The sequence below is a fragment of the Acipenser ruthenus genome, chromosome 6 (assembly GCF_902713425.1).
Source record: "Acipenser ruthenus chromosome 6, fAciRut3.2 maternal haplotype, whole genome shotgun sequence".
Taxonomy (NCBI): Eukaryota; Metazoa; Chordata; class Actinopteri; order Acipenseriformes; family Acipenseridae; genus Acipenser; species Acipenser ruthenus.
In genome coordinates this window covers 6,541,259-6,554,163 of record NC_081194.1, presented here as the reverse complement: position 1 = coordinate 6,554,163, position 12,905 = coordinate 6,541,259, and the positions used below count along the sequence as shown (strand labels likewise).

At 37.8% G+C, this 12,905-nt stretch overlaps 1 protein-coding gene across 1 annotated transcript in view; it reads left to right on the top strand.

Moving 5' to 3' along the window:
* The first annotated feature begins 235 nt into the window (after positions 1-235).
* LOC117411280 (WD repeat-containing protein 64-like) overlaps positions 236-12,905 on the top strand; it is a 59,221-nt gene continuing 46,551 nt past the window's right edge. Inside the window, exons 1-6 of the mRNA XM_059025928.1 lie at positions 236-289; positions 6,376-6,520; positions 7,576-7,706; positions 8,732-8,837; positions 9,747-9,853; positions 11,718-11,747. Coding sequence (XP_058881911.1) covers positions 236-289; positions 6,376-6,520; positions 7,576-7,706; positions 8,732-8,837; positions 9,747-9,853; positions 11,718-11,747 — 573 coding nt within the window. The remainder of the gene's footprint in view (positions 290-6,375; positions 6,521-7,575; positions 7,707-8,731; positions 8,838-9,746; positions 9,854-11,717; positions 11,748-12,905) is intronic.

Here is a 12,905-nt window from a genome sequence, read left to right as displayed (position 1 = left end):
GGCAGTGCCGAAGAGTCCCAGGTCAGCGAGGGAGGACAGGAGACTAGAGTGGTTGACTGTGTCAAAGGCAGCAGAGAGGTCGATGAGAATTAGGACAGGAGAGGGAGTTGGCGCAAGGAGAGAGTACAGAGTTTGTGATGGAGAGAAGAGCAGTTTCAGTGGAGTGTGCCGGGCGAAAACCAGATTGGAGGGGGTCATGCAGAGAATGTTTTGACAGCAAAGCAGAGAGCTGGCGATGTACCGCTCGCTCGAAGGTTTTATAGAGGAAACAGAGAAGGGAGACAGAATGGTAGTTCTGGAGAGATGAGGAATCAAGGGAGGGTTTTTTTAAGATGGGGGTGATGCAGGCCTTTTTGAAAGCAGAGGGAAAGGAGCCAGAGAGTAGAGAGGTGTTGAGAAGAGAGAAAATGAAAGGGAGTAGAGCAGGGGCTGCAGCCTGGAAAAGGTGAGTGGGGAGGGTTTTGTTGCATCTGAGGAATACATTTTGAATATTACAGTAAGTTTGATCTCATCCCTAAATCCAAATTCAAAATGTAGTAAGCAGGATACAGAAAACCTCATGCCAGTCATAATTTCTGTCAACAAAACAAATACATAAAAACACAAAAAACAGGAGGCAGTCAATGTGCTTGTTTTGTTCAGGAGTGCATCAGTAAACAAGTTTAAGTCGAGCCTGGTCGTTTGGTGGGTAGGTGTAAGAGTTTCTAAAAGCTGCTACTTGTGTTGCTTTGCCTTTAGTAATTACATTCAGTTCATGCACCTTTGTAACAACCTGCTGCTTGACCTAAATCTGTGGTGTCCCATGAATTGGCTGACAGCTGTATCATACTGATATCGGTGGCCACATTACAAAATACAGTAATCTTGTAATGTACTGTATATTTCAAGGTAGGGTTGAGTGTTAATAACATTTCCAGTTATCAGTTATCTTGGCCAACCCATACATTAATACAGGAATAGCCCACAGTCACTAACAAGTCCTGGAAAACAAACAACCACTCAAATATTTCATATTCAAAGTTACAAAAGGAGTCAGAACTACAAGCATTCTTTGGCATGGAAGTCCACAATTGCACCTTGGCCAGACGAAAAGCTGGTAAAGCAGGGTCACAATACATTAGAAAATCAGAAATGCAACTATTATATTTAATCAATAAACGTCATGTCTTTTTTTAATAGGCTTTCAGGATAGTGAGTGCTTGTGTGGCAGGAAATATTAGCACATATAAAAGAAAAGGGAGCAAGAGCTCATATAGGGTGTGATGTCAGCCATGCTGATATATATATATATATATATATATATAAACTCTTTCTTTGTGAGGTGTGGTGACACATAGCAGAGGAAAGCAGCTCTCTGATTGGCTGAAAGCTCTCTCCTCAGCAGCCTATAATTATAATTAAAATCTGTAAACAGGTACCCATTCTGAAAAATACTATTCACCTTGTAATCAGTTTTCCTCTTGTAACACCCACTTTAGAATTGGAAACTGTGAGGAAATTGGTTTTGCTCAGGATTTGTGTTGCAGGATTAATTTAAGAGCTGAAAGAAGACAATTTCAGGAATTATTAGCAGAAATTATTAACCAACGTGTATTTATTACACCAGAGGCGTATTAAGACTTCTTGAGGCCCTGGGGCCCAAAGAACACTGGACCCTCCCCCCATTAAAACAGCAGTGATGTGCATGACTAGGCCCGTAGAACGTTTACCTGCTACATTAATATAAAGCAAATCATATCACAATATACTACGCTTAAATGAAACTGCTTGATTTTGTCACATACAAAAAACGAATTAAAATACCTGTATCTGCTTTTGGAAAAACATGAAAGATACAAACCCACATTCGTTAGCCCACTGCCCTATACAAAAAACACTCTACACCGGCCTCCTGACCAAAACTCTATACCGGCCCCCTAACCAAAACTTGAGGTATGACACAGGCCCGGTTTTTGGGATGGAACCGCATAACAGTCTCGCGTTTTGATTGGTCCATGTCTGTCACATGAATACGTCGTCACACGAGTGGAAAAGCGTGCAGGCATTTTTAACATTGTGATCAGATAGAGAGGGTGATCTGCTTTCCACAACCTTACCATTAAAATATAATGTGGTATTACACTGTACTGATATTACAAACTATGAGGAATTATTTATATAAATTATCATGTTATGCACGAATGTAAGAATTGGCTTTCTGTGGTGGTGTACTTTTTTCTTTCAAGTAGCATATATCTATAATCGTTTTTGCGATATATTTTAATATAAAACATATACGCTATTGCAGTTTTGTTACAGGATACATTAGTTTACCTCTAATGTAATCACAGTTTTACATATAGACTGCCCCTGTTTTCATTTACATCGCAAATTCTGGGCCGCTTTACTTTTCAGATAATGTCCCAAATTCTGGGCCGATTTGGTTTGCAGATAACATCCCAAATTCTGGGCCGCTTTGGTAACGTCCCAAATTCTGGGCCGCTTTGATAACATCCCAATTTCTGGGCTGCTCTGGTTTTCAGATAACGTTCCGAATTCTGCATTTTCTAATTCAGGCCAGTTTTTTAGATATTCTGCTTAGCTGACAGCCGAGTTTCTAAGTCATGCATGCACAGTTTACCATAAACTGGACCGTTAATTCATTTAAGAGTACATGAATCAAAGTTAATGTATTTTTTACTCTCCTCAGAAAACATTTAGGAACATGGTATATCAAAAAAAAAAAAGGTCATCTAATTTGCTTATGTAATGTCCATCAATATATAGTGAGGCATAGGGGTTTATCAGAACTTCTGGGTTTAAGAGACCAGTGCCCTTCAACAACTTCAAATAAATCCTATTGTATTGTATTAGTCAGCATTTCCCTTATCTATTCCTGATCATTTATACTGTAGGTCAGGGGTTTTCAACCTTTTTTTGAAACTGTACCCCTTCTATCTGGAGGTTTCAGCTCGAGTACCCCTTTACAATTTTCGCTCAACTGAACGGTACCTCAGTTACAATAAAATGGAGAATAATCTGATGACCACCCCCTCGTTTAATTAATAAATCTGGGTGACAAACTGCTGGTTTAGGACAGAACAACAAACAGTAAGCTTAATTCTTTAATCAGTTAGGCACTACCAGTCTGACACTACAGGCCTTTAAATTGCAGTACCAATTTGCAAGTTGCTAAGTGGTTGCGTTCCTCAAATTTGCACTGCAAAGTGATATCTTAAAGAATAGGGTATATAGTGCTTTTTTTCGCCTCCCCTCGCTTTTGGTGCAAAACTGTGCTCCGATACACTCAGGCTGATACTGTGATCACAAAACACTTGGAATGGACTTAAATTGGTGCTTCTGTACTCTTTTTAGATGCACAACAATCTTAGCTAAAGAAAATGGGCTCCTTCGAGTTCGTACGACCCACGACCACCATTGGCCGAGCCTTACCCCGATGGTGTTTTTATAATGGGATTTGCCATAGGGAAGGGGGTGGTCCCTTATCGTACCCGTATCTCCACGACCCCTGGGCCAACAAACTCAGGACATTCTTTGCGTGCACAAGAGTCTTAGCTATAGCAAGACATCAGCCACGGGTTCAAACGCCACCCCACCGCCAGATGGTGGGCGTTGCCCCAAAGGGGTTTTATAATGGGATTTCCCATAGACATTTTTCAGGGTGCTGTATCTCGGGTTCTGGGAGTCCCCAAGACTTGAAAATCGGTATGGAGGTCCACCTCGGGGCCCCTGTCGATCCCTCCAAGCGACGTGTCCCCAGCTAGAAAGGACACCAGTTTAGACTTTTTTTGCCAACCTGGAGCTCAAAAGCTATTGGAAATGCAACCTTGACATGCCATCATGCTGAAAATGTGTAAATTTGTTGAAAATGTAGCATTTGAAAACGGGTGGCTCCCTGTGAAAGAGGGCCCCCAGACATGACCATAGGAAGTTCAACCCGGTTTCTAGGCCCCGGGGTCATGGAGATATGACCCCGAAAAGGGTAGTTTTTGGACATTTTTGACAGGGCGTATCTCGGGTTCTGTGGGGGTTAGGAACTTGATTTTTTTTTTTGCGGTGGGGCCCCATGGGGCCCCGCACAAGGAGTCACCATTTTCATGGTTCAAATGCCAGGACGGCTTGGCAAAGTGAATTTTTTCGTCATGACATGAGTTTTTGGGTGAACCACCACACCTTTTTAGGGGGTGGTTTGGGGTGCTCCCCTGAGTCTATATCACTTTGAATGGTGGTTCTGCGTGCTCGGGTTCGAGAGATATGCCTGAAAATGTGTTTTATAACACTGCCATAGACATGAATGAGGCTGAATACCCGAAAATATATTTTGCAAAGAATTGCTACGGTGGGTGTGTGCGTGCAGGGGTTGCATGGTGGGTGTATGCGTGCAGGGGTTGCATGGTGGGTGTATGCGTGCAGGGGTTGCATGGTGGTGTGTGCGTGCCAGGGTTGCATGGTGGTACACGTGTGTGGAGGGGAATTGGAGTTCAGGTTTTGCGCACAAGAGGGGCGGGTAAAAGACTGGGAAGGGTAGGGTAAAAGAAAAATTACTACAATCATTTATTTTCACTTTTGACTCCCAGTCTCCTTTCCCTCACTTTATGATTTTATTTTGTGATTATTTAATTATTGTCAAAATAAACGGCCTTCATCTACTCACAGTTGCAGTCTCATTTCTGTCCAAAAAGAACCTGAAACACTACAATATATTGATGGACGTTACATAAGAAAACGAGATGTCCTTTTTTCGAAATACCATGTTCATTCCCAAAAATGTGTTTTAATATTAGCCTTTAATAAAGGAAAACGACTGCTTAAATTAATTTTCATGTATCTATTTCAGTGCAATGTAGTTTCTTCATGTAATAAGAAATACGTTTTTTAACATTTACATTTTTGTTTTTTTCATTAAAAAAAAAAAAGATTTATGGGGAGAGTAAAAAATACATGAACTTTGATTAATGTACTAAGGGTTACTCTCAAATGAATTCACGATCCAGTTTATGGTAAACTGTGCATGCATGACTTAGAAACTCGGCTGTCAGCTGATTCCCCAAAACTGGGCTGAATTCGGAAATGCAAAGCGGCCCATAATTTGGGATGTTATCTAAAAACCAAGGCTGCCCAGAATTTGGGACGTTATCTAAAAACCAAAGCGGCCCAGAATTTGGGACGTTATCTAAAAACCAAAGCGGCCCAGAATTTGGGACATTATCTGAAAACCAAAGCGGCCCAGAATTTGGGATGTTATCTGCAAACCAAATCGGCCCAGAATTTGGGACATTATCTGAAAAGTAAAGCGGCCCAGAATTTGCGATGTAAATGAAAACAGGGGCAGTCTATATGTAAAACTGTGATTACATTAGAGATAAACTAATGTATCCTGTAACAAAACTGCAATAGCGTATATGTTTTATATTAAAATATATCGCAAAAACGATTATAGATATATGCTACTTGAAAGAAAAAAGTACACCACCACAGAAAGCCAATTCTTACATTCGTGCATAACATGATAATTTATATAAAGTAATTCCTCATAGTTTGTTATATCAGTACAGCGTAATACCACATTATATTTTAATGGTAAGGTTGTGGAAAGCAGATTACTCTCTCTCTCTGATCACAATGTTAAAAATGCCTGCAAGCTTTTCCACTCGTGTGACGACGTATTCATGTGACAGACATGGACCAATCAAAACGCGAGACTGTTATGCGGTTCCATCCCAAAAACCGGGCCTGTGTCATACCTCCAAAACTTAAATAACAATCATTGCGCTTAAAAATTGTTTATTTTATTTGCAGAACAATAATACCTCCAAGCAACGTATATCATTATTAAAGGAGGCGACCTCAGCAACCTTCCTTAATGGAATATTTTACCAGAAAACACTCGACCTGCTGTAGAATAAAGCTGTTCAAAAGGGAAAACAAACGGATAAAATAAGATACATGTATATAACATGATATAATACATGACCTGTGAAACGATTAAAAAGATTAAAGAAAATGTGTAGATAATTGAAAAATGAACGATAGTTACCTTCAAGTTTTACATTAGGATGTGTTTCGTGTGTAAACTAGTGAATAATTAGTTTTCATTAAGGTTTACTTACTGTTTAACATTTTATTTTTTGTTTTTTAACCTCTTTCCAAATAATTTTCACAATCTACAGGATTTTTTTAAAAACTTTTTATTGTTACGTTATAATACACGGATAAATTGTAATCCTCTTAGTACATTATTTATGGGCTCTACATCCATATTGAAATATATTTGAAATAGAAATAGTCTCTGAAATTTGTATTTAAAATAAAAATAGAAAATACTATTTATTTTCCTAAAAATGAAGTATCCAATAATTTTTCCCCTCACCGCAGCAATTCCCAACACAACTCAGGAGAACTGATGCCGAGCTCCCCGATCCCTGGCACTCGAGAGCGGATTTCAGACAGCAAACGGGCGGCCTCTTGAGGACCAAGGGCAGCCCTGCAGGTCGCACTGCGCTCATTTGGCGCCTGGCCGGTAGGACCCTGTACCGTGATGTGGGGAAAGTCCCTGCCGGTTTTACCTCACTACGCATGAGCAACAGGGGCACGCTTCCTCCGATATTCCCAGCTAAGACGTTAACAACAGTTATACACCTCATTGAAACGTTTGTTGCGTCTGGGTGATGCAGATATTGATCAGACCATGAATTAAACAAGGACTCTTTATGAACGCTTGCTTTCCACCCAATGGTTAAAATCAAATTGAAATGTCGAATGTGACTCGAGAGGAGCGCACAGTTTGTAGCAAGTTGGGTAGACCTTTCTCGAGCAGAACTTTCGAGTTGTGTTTGGAGCAGTTCCAACTTTTGCTTACAGACATAGCCAGAAGAAAAAGCAAAGACCAAATTGAAAAGAAAAAAAATTCCGTGGCTGGTGAGTAGTGACATTTATACTCGACCGTGTATAGCTTGTACAGTAACCCCTCCCCAACCAAGGAAACAAACCATTTTTGGCGTTTTAAAAATAACAAGAAACAAGCAAAAATACCTGAACTTGTTTATCACAATTTTAAATATGCACTGTACCTAATATAGACGGCATTTCAGATGATATGTTTTATGTGATAAAAACATGATCACATGTGCCAAAATATGTTGCCACTGGTTACCATTGTGGCGTGTGTCGGCTCGTGCGTTTATCATTGACGCTACAGTACAAATGCAGTATTGCTTCGGTTCCACAGCAAATGTACACTAGCATTTGTGTTATGAACTTCACACTCAATATACTTTTTGGTTGCTGTGCATATAAGAAGCTCAATAATAATAATAATGAAAAATAAAATACAACAAAAATGTGGCAACCACAGACTGCTTTATGAATCGGTTTGTTTGGAGCTGGTGTTGTATTTAACTTTGATTGTAAAGAACATGCATCACTTTAACCCTTTTAATATCAGCAAATAATGAGCTTACATTATTTAAACACCAGCACTTTGTATTTTTGTTTTTCAAGCCGACCTCTACAATTAATCTATTTTATACAATTCTCTCCCTCTTTTTTGTTTTTATTGTTTCATTTTCACGCCAGGGAACACATACTATGACGAGTTTTGCAAGTCAGTCCGTGTCCTTTTTGGGTATGAAGTCAGAAGTCAGGATCTCAAATCTGTATTTAAGAAGTTCAACTCAAACCCAGAGGCACCGCTAGACTGGAGTGAAGTAAGTGTATGTTCTTTAAAGCGTGAAAGATCAAAGGTAATCCATTATTGATTCCTAATGACATTAAACAAAAATAACTACAGGGTAAACACGTCGGCCGGTGCCTTTTAAAATATCATTTGTAATACTTTCTGGTATATCGATATAGAATAAAAGACAGACACGCTTGCTGCTGCTGGGATGAGACCCGTGTAGTGTTGTAATAATACTGCGCATTCATTTTTCTTACAGCGTTGTTGGAATTGGTTCGTATAGGTATTGAAAATGATTAAGTTATAGCAATCTAACCCATTTAAGCATTACAAAATTTAAAGGGATACAAGTGTGTTTACTTGTCCACCCATAATGTATTCGATATCCGAGTCCAATACTGTTTGGTTGCACAGGCCCTGTGAACTTTAAGAGCAAACTCAAGTTAACCAGCCTGCATTCAAATCTAAATGTGCAAATTAGATACGTACACGTTTGTTTCAGTGCAAAAATACCATCGTCAAGTACGTTTTTATCAACAGAGACAGTCTTTAAATTACTGATGAAGTTAAGTATTTGTGAATGCGACCCTATCTTCGTTGTGCTATCAGATAATAGCAGTACCTTTTATGCTGGTCTCCATGGTACTTAATCAAACCCACTTTTCAAGGGCCAGTACTGAGCCGATGTTCATGATTTTGTTAGCAATATAAAATTACATGAACTCAGACATAAAAACATAACCACCTACATTTTTATATATCTGTGTTCAAATTACTGTTCCTTCATTATGTCTGTTTAATTGTAATTTTACAATAACATTTCTTTTAACCAATGCTCTATTTCACTGGGTCAGCTGATGAAAAATACATTTTACCTGTTGTTAACTTTGAAACATTTGTCTTCTAAGTAAGAGCTTGCAGTAAAACGTAGTACAACTGTCATAGTAACATAACTGTAATAAAATACTTGTATTATTATTATTATTATTATTATTATTATTATTATTATTATTATTATTATTATTATTATTATTATTATTATTATTTTTTCAGTTGTTTGGACACTATGAGATATCAGATGAGAATGCCAGTTCTGAGCCGGATGAAGAAAATACTGTTTTCCTCATCTCAAAAAGGAAAATTATTGCAAGAGCAACCGGTAAACAGAGAATCCTGTTCACTGTAGCTATGAAATGTGAAACTGTTATTGGATTTGCATGGGCAAATTAAACCAAGTTTTAGAGTATAAATAAATAAATAATATAAATATAAATAAATAAATAAAAACAATAATAAAAAAAATCAATAGCATGACTCCTTGTCTAAAGAAGGGGTCAAATGGTGAAGCCATCATTAGTAAAGCAATTATAAAATAATTAAAACCATCTCAACCAATACATGAGTACCCTTAAGGGTAATTTTAAACTACATTTAATCAGCGCTGCTGGCTGGTCAAAAGATGGCAATGTTGGCACAATTGGCTATTAAGCAGTATAATGTCAGATTCCTGGTGGGAAACCAGGGGAACTCTGGTATTTGTATATTAGTTAGGTACCCAACTTACACTTACCACTACTAATGGTGGTCATTGTACATTGTACACTTTGTTCATTCTGGCTCCAGGTTTTTTTGGTATTCTTTTTTTTTTTTTAACTCTTTTCCTTATTGACTGTTGACTGATCTGTTAATCTTTATGTTCAGGAAATCTCATTTCTGAGTTTCTGAATGGCTCATGTTCTTCTGTTTTTATCCTCTGGGCAATAACTGAATTTCATTCTGTGAACAAAAGTCACTTAAAGAAAATTGATATCTTCATGTTGTTCTATAAGAAAATAATACGTTATCTTGTTGAACTGTATATTATAACCCTCAAAGTCTTATGCACTGCATGAAAATACAATGCAACATAATAGTTTATACAATATTAGCATACAATGTGGAGTTTTTTTGGATGGCTCTAATTGTAACACAGTAGTAGGTGATAATTTGTTTGAAATTTCTTCTTTTTTAGTATAAATTGTAAGTTGTTTTGAAGGTGGTGGGCTTGATAGTGTTGGAACATTTACAGGTGACAAAAAGAGGCGAGATCAAATTCATTCTGTTGTGAAGGTGTCAGACCTAGATTTGGTGGTAACAGCGTCTCAGAAGGGACAAATTTCAATCTACAACAACAAGGTAATTCTGCTCTATTTCCTTTATTTGTCTGCCTCTGTCGTTTACCTCTGGATTGGGGATAGTCATTACAGCTGATTGGATAAGAAATGCAGCTGGTATTGCTCTATAAATGTAGTATTTCAGAGGTCAATTGTTATTTGTTACAATATATATAACCTAGATATCGGAGCCAATATGTCCGGAAAAGTAAGGGGTGTACAAGCTTGTATCAGTGAAAAAAACCCACTTGCTACATACTATCCTTGTGCTTCTCATTCACTGAATCTGGCTGGAGTGCATGCTGTTGAAATGTGCCCCGAAACAGCTACTTTTTTTGGCTGTATAAATCGTCTATACATTCTTTTCAGTGGCAGTACAGAAAGATGGGCTGTTTTAAAAAAAAACAAGTTGTTCTCTACATCGTTTGAGCGAAACCAGGTGGAGTGCTCGAATAGAAGCAATTCGCCCTGTTGCAAAACACCTTCCCAGCATTATTGCAAGTCTAGATAGCATAATTGAATCTAGCAAACTGTCTAATGAAGCTTTGTCCGAAGCAAAAGGTCTGAAAAGCTACTTCAAGTCTTTCACTGCAATTGTGCTTGCCATGTTCTGGGTTAAAGTTCTACAGAGTTTTGAAGAGAGAAACTTGCTTCATCAATCTGCTGGGATTTCGTTAGACACAGAAGCAGCCAACATAAACGATCTACAAAAGGAGATGATGTTTTTGAGAAACAAGTGGAATACCATTCTTTCTGAGGCTAAAATAGTTGCAAGTCAAATGGACATAACCCCTGTATTTAATTATGAATTGAACCGGCAAAGAAAGCGCAAGTGATTTCACGACGAAACTGCAAACGATGTTACAAGTGAAAGTGCAGAGACTACGTTTCGCAATACAGTGTATTATGTGGCAATGGACAACATCGTCAGTCAGTTAAGCAGTCGATTTCAGTGCGTTAGGGCTATCTGTGACGACTTTGCAGCAATTCTGAAGTTTAGGAGCATGAGTGCTGAAGACATCAGTAAGTCATGTGCAAAGCTAGTCAGTAAGTATTCACAGGATCTGACAAACGGTTTGGTTAGTGAAGTTCACCATCTGAATAAAATCTGTTGCGCCACATTTGAAAACAATTTTTTAGGCCTTTGGACCTTCTGAATGCAATATACCAAATGAAACTACAGAGTATTTTTGGGGAAATTTGCATCGCCATAAGGATTTTCTGCACACTACCCGTGACGGTTGCTGAGGGAGAAAGAGCATTCAGCAAACTCAAAATTATCAAAAATTATCTCCGATCACCTATGTGTCAGGACCGATTAAACAACTTGGCCATTCTGTCAATCAAATGCGAACTTGCTGGCAAAATTGACTTCAAAGACATCATTCAGGACTTTGCGAATAAGAAGGCACGGCGGTGTGTTCTGTAATTGACAAGGCAGGAGACAGGACAAATATACAGGTAGGAATAGTTCATTATTATTATTCATGCATGAGACTATTACTTTTTGTGGTATTGCAACATAGGTTATAAATTAAATGCTTCAGAAGTTAAATTACAATTAAATTAAATTAAATTAAATTAAATTAAATTAAATTAAATTAAATTAAATTAAATTAAATTATGTCCATGCGCGCACGGTGCACTAGCTGAATTTTGAGCGGGGCCCTATAATTCCTGGCTGCGGCCCTGATGACTACTACTACTACTATTACTACTACTACTACTAATAATAATAATAATAATAATAATAATAATAATAATAATAATAATAATAATAACAAAACACACCTTATATCATTTTTTAGTATTTTTAATCAGATTATCTGAGGACAAAATGTATTTACTGCTGCTGCATTTATTCATTCCTTCTTTTTTTTATACAGATGCTGCTGCACACACGTACCAATATTCCTGTAAGTCATTCTCCTAGTTATTCTTGAACTATTTACAGGAGATTTGTTTGTAATGTACAATATTCCACAACATGTGCTTATAAAGTTGATAAATCCATTTCTGGTATTCTTAACTTTGGAATGTTTTAAACCGATGTTCAGCCTTACTTTTAATGGAAGGCTAATTTTAGAACTGATACAAGAATGCTATTTATTGACCATTTCCAGGGCCTTGCAGAGCCCATTGGGAGCCATACATTTATTTGGAGGCAAATCCTGATATCGAGCAAGGTCATAATGACTGAATCATTTAAACACTTTGTCAAGAAGAACAGACCACCAGTGGAGCTGATTAATAAAGTTTGGTTTGACTTGTTTTGATATACCAGAGTGACCATGTTTCATGGAAAAAAAATGTATGTAGTTTATATTTAATCCTAGTAAAAGTAATTAAGACATTATTACCTGAATTTGATTCCTCCCCACATGAAGTCCAATAGATTCATGTTTGTTTCATGCAAAAGTATTTTGAAACATTAATTATCATCCAATCTGAGCCTGATCAATAAAGCAGAGAGCTTAGCAGAAGCATCAGGGAGTATCCGTCAAAACCTGTCCCATTCTTTTAATCTTTTGTAATCAAACATAAAAAGTCCGCTGTTCAGTAATTTGTGTAACATATAAATATATAGAAAGGAAAACATAAACCACATGGTCATTAAAGGAAAGTCACATAGAAGCAAGGGTGTTTAAACGTGACCTGAAAGCAACACCTTGTGTTGAAGCAAATGGTGTTGACGGCTCATTCTTAATTGTGGGCGTGAACCCCAGCAATGCCCCTATATGGTGTTGGAAGGTATTGCACTGTTTAAGGTGCTTCCTTATGGATGAGGTGATAAACCAAGGTCCTGCCTACATTAAATATTCAATGGTACTCTCTCAGAGAAGAGCAGGAGGGGTCTACCCACAACTTTAAAATACCGTAAACCCCTGGCAGTATGCACGTGTGAGACCCAATGTACTGGAGATTGTGTATTGGGGCTGGAAATTACTGCTGCATGCTTCATTTGTAAGAATAATCACTATTTTGACCTCCTAGAGAGAACTTCAGTTCTTTAATAAATGTAGGCTGGATTCCTGCATACAATTTTTTTTATCTTATTGGAGATATCTACTGTA